Source organism: Grammomys surdaster, unplaced genomic scaffold (assembly GCF_004785775.1).
Source record: "Grammomys surdaster isolate TR1022 unplaced genomic scaffold, NIH_TR_1.0 61, whole genome shotgun sequence".
Classification (NCBI taxonomy): Eukaryota; Metazoa; Chordata; class Mammalia; order Rodentia; family Muridae; genus Grammomys; species Grammomys surdaster.
The window spans coordinates 19,947,219-19,953,138 of record NW_021604563.1 but is presented as its reverse complement, the minus strand read 5'-3'; the positions used below and the strand labels follow the sequence as shown (position 1 = coordinate 19,953,138).

At 37.9% G+C, this 5,920-nt stretch overlaps 1 protein-coding gene across 1 annotated transcript in view; it reads left to right on the top strand.

The window, feature by feature from the left end:
• Sh3bgrl (SH3 domain binding glutamate rich protein like) overlaps window positions 1-5,920 on the top strand; it is a 73,796-nt gene that overhangs the window by 55,080 nt on the left and 12,796 nt on the right. Inside the window, exon 2 of the mRNA XM_028784171.1 lies at window positions 3,578-3,763. Within this exon, the coding sequence (XP_028640004.1) occupies window positions 3,578-3,763 (186 nt within the window). The remainder of the gene's footprint in view (window positions 1-3,577; window positions 3,764-5,920) is intronic.

Genomic DNA, 5,920 nt, shown 5'->3' with positions numbered 1-5,920 from the left:
GTGTGTGTGTGTGTGTGTGTGTGTGTGTGTGTGTGTGTGTGTGTGTGAATACATGTGCTGGGAAGTGAACTTGGGATCCCTGTAAGAGTAGCAAGTGGTCTTAATTGCTGACCCAGCTCTCTAACTCCTCCCAGTCTTTTTAAAATAGCTGCAATTAGAAATCTGATAAATTTGGAGATAACAGCAATGAACTCTTTCTGAGAGCTCAAAGTTTCTCTCTAATTCAGGTGAACTCAAAGCTTTTATGTTATTAATTAATTAATCTATTTTTACTTAGACAAGCAGTCTCCCTGTAGTGGAATATGTTAACATTTAGGAACTTTATAGAACTCTGGTGATGTATAAAGGTACAAAGTTTTTTTATCAGCTTTGTTCTAGGATTCACAATTGTTATTTTGGAAAATGTAAGGATGGAGGAAAAATCTGTATGCAAACATTGATTATTTCCATTTATTTCTGTGTACAAGAAATCTTGTTAGAAGGATGGATGTGGGACTAAAAGGAATGCAATTTAAGTATCAATCACTCTAATATGGTACTTCACATGTTTAGTCCAAGGATTTTTAAAAAAGATATGTTTACAAATAAAAATTGAATTATGACTTCTGGAGCTCTGCCTAATGTTTGGCTGTGGGACTCTGGTTATGCTCCCATCAGTTGCTGGATCAAGTTTCTCTGATCTCTCTGAAGACAGTTATGCTAGGCTCTAGTCCCAGAACACTCTACAAGTAGGACAAACTGTACATAGGTCAAAGGTTCTGTGGCCTCTGCAGGCAGGACGAACTGTAGGTTGAAGGTTATGCAGTTGGTTTGGTGTCTCAATTCCTCCACTTGAGGCCTTGCCTGGTTACAGAAGATGGCCAGTTCAAGTGTTCCCTATTACTAGGAGATTTTCCTAGGGTTACTCTTGTAGATTTTATGGAGTTTCCATTGCACTGGGTTTCTATTTCACCCTGGCATTATCTCCCACTTCCAGTCATTTCTCCTGGTATTTTCTCCCTCTCCCCAACCCAGTCCTTCCTGTTTCCAACTCCACCTGCCCGCAGATCACCCTGGAAAGCTGTTCTGTTTCCCTTTCTCAGGGAGATCCTTGTGTATCCTCTTCAGCCTTCCTCATTTGGATCTGTAGACCGTGGCATGATTGTCTTTTTGCTTTACAACTGATATCTACTTATAAGTGACATAAGGGACACCCTGAGATCACGGGGCACTGAATCAACTGACTAGAACTCAAGGGAGCTCTGAGACATCAGGGATCCTGTAGGGATCTGACCTAGGTTCTCTGTATTTGTGTTAAGGCTGAATAGCTCAGTGTTCTTGTAGGAATCTTTTTTTTTTTTTTTTTTTGTTTTTTTCGAGACAGGGTTTCTCTGTGTAGCCCTGGCTGTCCTGGAACTCACTCTGTAGACCAGGCTGGCCTCGAACTCTCGAACTCAGAGATCCACCTGCCTCTGCCTCCCAAGTGCTGGGATTAAAGGCGTGCGCCACCACCGCCCGGCTCTTGTAGGAATCTTAACAGTAGGAATGGAGGCTGTCCCTGACTCTTTTGCCTACTTGTGGGAGCCTTTCCCTTCTACTAGGTTGCCTTGTCCAGCCTTGATGTGATGATATGTGCCTAGTCTTATTGTAGCTTGTTATGCTGTGTTTGGTTGATTTCCCTGGGGTCGGGGGGTGGGTGTCTTGATCTTTTCTGAGGGAAGGTAGAGGACAGTGAATCTGGGGGAGAGACTAGGGGGAGGGGAAGGAGGGGAAACTGTGATATGGATGTAATATAGAAGAAAAGAATACAAATATTGTATTATGAGAAAGTCATCCTATTTATCCCCAAAGAAGGATGTATATTACTTTTCAGCAATCTCTCACATGTTGCTGTTTCTTAAATTTCCTAGAGTCTCTAACTAAAAAGTACTGTTAGATTTTCACTATGAAGTTGGATTTTTGTAGTGAATACTTTGCTCAAGTGTAGGCTGGGCTTACTGACTCACAAATACACATTGTGGAGAAAAGTAGTGAAGAAACCTAACTCATACCCCATTCACCAAGTAATCCAGGTTAATGTCGCCCTAGTGAGTTAGGTCTCTATCAGGTGTTCTCTGGTATGATAAAATGAGAAAGTTGTTTATCTTTTATACCCTTTTCCCCCAAATTCATAATCCTAGTTAATCAAAAGAGAAAAACTAGATAAGTCTGACTAGAGAGGCATTACATTATATCTGACCAGTACACTTCAAAATTGCCAAGATCATGGAGAAAAAGGGTCTGAAGAACTCACACACCATAAGAAACTAAGGAAACACAATGACTAAATATCTCAAGGGACTACTTCTTTTTTTTTCTTTTTCTTTTTCTTTTTTTTTTTTTGGTTTTTCGAGACAGGGTTTCTTTGTGTAGCCCTGGCTGTCCTGGAACTCACTCTGTAGACCAGGCTGGCCTCGAAATCAGAAATCCACCTGCCTCTGCCTCCCAAGTGCTGGGATTAAAGGTGTGTGCCACCACTGCCTGGCGGACTACTTTTTTATAATATATTTTACTTTGTTTTAAATGTTTCTGCCTTATGTGTCCTTTGAGTGTGACTCCATTTTTTTTTAAAAAAGGTTTTTCTTACATATTTTCTATATAGTTCAAGTATGTTATGAAGAGGCTTTAACCATAATTACATGAACATAGGTATATGCGATCAGGTTTTCAAATAAATGCATTTCATAGGAGGATCCTAGGAAGTATTAATTTTATTATTTCCAAAGTTCTCTGACCTTGATGTGATAAGGAGACACGTATGTAGTCTACTAGTAATCTAATGAGGTAGCACTGACATGTGAATGGTGTCCCAACTATGCATATTATGAGCTAATGAGTAATACAGGTTATATTGCAAACTTAGTATATAGACAGGCTTAGTTCTTTCACATTATAGATTTTGGTCTGAACCATAAAAAGAGGAGACATTGCTACTGATTAAGATGCTTGAATTAACCATAATTTGTACAATTCATAATATGCATGAACTAGAATTCTATCAGCATCATTAGATACGGAGCTTTTAGTGCAAACTGAGAATTAGATAAAAAAGACCTTCAGGCTCTTTAATTGTGAGACATCATCAACAAGACAGTAAGGAGGGGAAAACATATCTTCTCCACTGCAGGTTTGACCTATGTCTAAATTCATGTTTGCTGGCTCATAAGCACTGAATTTGTTGAAAAATAAAAGCCTTTTGTCTAGGAGCTTGGATTTTAGTTTCTATCACTAGAATTTAATGGTAAATTATTTGACTTCTTAGTAATGGACTTTTTAAATTATAGAAAGCTTGGTCATTTTTGTTTATTTTTGAGACCATAATTGATGGTTCTTCCTTCCATGTTCTCTCTCCAAACACTCCCATGCACAGCCTCCTCTACTCTCCTTCAAAGTCATGGTCTCTTTTCCCATCAGTTGTTATGGCATGCCTGTATGTATTTGAGTAAATATATATTCCTAAATAAAACGTATTGAGTTCAAGCAAAGAAGAAGGAAAAGAAAACCAATAAATGCTATCTGCTTAACAGTATTGTCCCTGCCCCCTCCTCTTGGCTCCTAGATTAAGAAGAAACAGCAAGATGTGCTTGGTTTCCTAGAAGCCAACAAAATAGGATTTGAAGAAAAAGATATTGCAGCTAATGAAGAGAATCGGAAGTGGATGAGAGAAAATGTGCCTGAAGACAGTCGACCAGCCACAGGGTACCCCTTACCACCTCAGATTTTCAATGAAAGCCAGTACCGTGGGGTAAGGAAGCAATTTAAATTCTTATTGAAATGGATTGTCTCAAATGAACTTACACCTTTTATCTTCATTTCGTCTGTACAGTTATTTGTCTTCTGCATTCATCCTAAACAGCCACATAGTATTTTGATTTCTAGGATCAACATTCAGATGAACAAACAAAACATGTGAATGTATAAGGTCAGACAGTGGACATACTGTTGGCTTTATATTTCTTCCTTTTGGTTCCAACCACATCAACACAGATAGCCGTGCCTGATTGTTAGCTATCCTCTGGACTCTCTCACAGCCCTTTCCTGGCCCCTGGAATGTAGTTTTGTCACTGGAAGGTCTTCTGTTGTGGGACTTCCTCTTTGACGAGTCTAGAAAATCAGACTTTGAACCCACCCTGGATTACATATTAAGACCATTTCTCAAAATAAAATAATAATGACAACAAATGGCATTTAGTCTATATAATTACATACTTAATAAATATTTGTAGACTGATTCAATTGACCTGGTTTAATTAAGGAAAAAAATTGTTCTTTTTCTCCTTAGATTCACAAGCATATTTTTTTTCTGTGTCTGGAACCAAGACAACTAGATCCCTTACATGGTATTATATTACCAGATTTTCATAAAAATGAAGAATTGCTTTATTTCACATGAATCTAAAGACCTATATAATGTTTTTATTAGTTTTTTGATAATAAAAATACTTTCCTATATGGCTTTTATGGGTTTTTTTTTTTCCTTTAGCAACAGGGTCTCCAAGATCTCTCTTTGTAGTTCACGGTGACCTAGAATGGGCTTTATGCTCCTGGTTGTCCTGGGCTGATTATTCTTCTGCCTGTCAAATGCTAGGATTGTAATGAGCTACAATGCCTGGTATACTAGAATTTTTGAATTTTGTAATTCACTTCCCTACCACTTGTTAAGTGTAGATAGTATATATGTGTCTTTAAACCTTGAATAACTTAGCAGTCTCAGCATAGAATTAATATCAGAATCCAGCTAGTTTTACTTTTGGCTAAGGAACCCCAAAACATATTTTGGTACCAGTGATCTATTCTCTGCTTTCATAAGCTTGATTTGTTCAAATTTCACATGTAAGAACACAAGTAAGTGTATATGAACAGATAAACAGCTGTAATGAAAAACAAAGGCATGACATTTACAAGAAACTAGATGGAACTAGTGATTCTATTGAAAATATTTTTTTTCATACAAAATATTTTGATCACATTTTCCTTTCCTGCAACTCTTTCCAGATAATACTTGTTCCATGCTCACCAGACTCTAGACCTTCTCTTTGACTCTTTAGAAAAAAACCAAGTAAATAAATGACTAGATTAAGAGCACACACTGAAATACACACACACACACCATAAAAACACAAAGCCAGAAACCATAATATACAAGCAAAAGATTAGTGAGCTAAAAGAAAAAAATGTTCAAAAAGGCTAGCCTTGGTTGCACACAACTTTAATCCCAGCACTTGGGAGGCAGAGGAAGGTGGATTTCTGAGTTTGAGGCCAGCCTGGTCTACAGAGTGAGTTCCAGGACTGCCTGGGTTATACAGAGAAACCCTGCCTCCAAAAAACAAAAACAAAAACAAAAAACAAAACAAAACAAAAAAACAAGAAAAAAACTCTATAAATACCATCAAGTTCATTTTGTGTTGGCCGTCTACTCTGGACACAACTACCTGTAAATGTGGTTTATATACCCAGTGAGACAATACTGGAGAGAACTAGTTTTTGCTTTGTGAGCCTTTATCAATTGGTTGTATCTACTGGGTTAGAGATGGAAGCATGTATCCACTTTTCCTCTCTATGCTGGGTCCAAATCTGGCTTAGACCTGTTTAGGCATTGGGCATGCTGTTTCAGTATCTGTGAGTTAATACTTTCATAGCTCCTGCTGTGTTTAGAAAGCCTTGTTTCCATGTTGCCTCCATCCTCTCTGACAATAGGATTCCCTTAGCCCCAAGGAGAGGGTTTTGATGGAGACATTTTATTCAGGACTTGAATGTTCCAAAGTCTACAACCCTCTAGTTGTGGATCTCTGTATTTGGACTGGGCATTTTTTATCTTAAGCAAAATGTTCCAACAAAGAAAGTTGCATACCCATGTTTTCTCTCATATGTGACTCCTGGATTTTAATTTATATATATATAT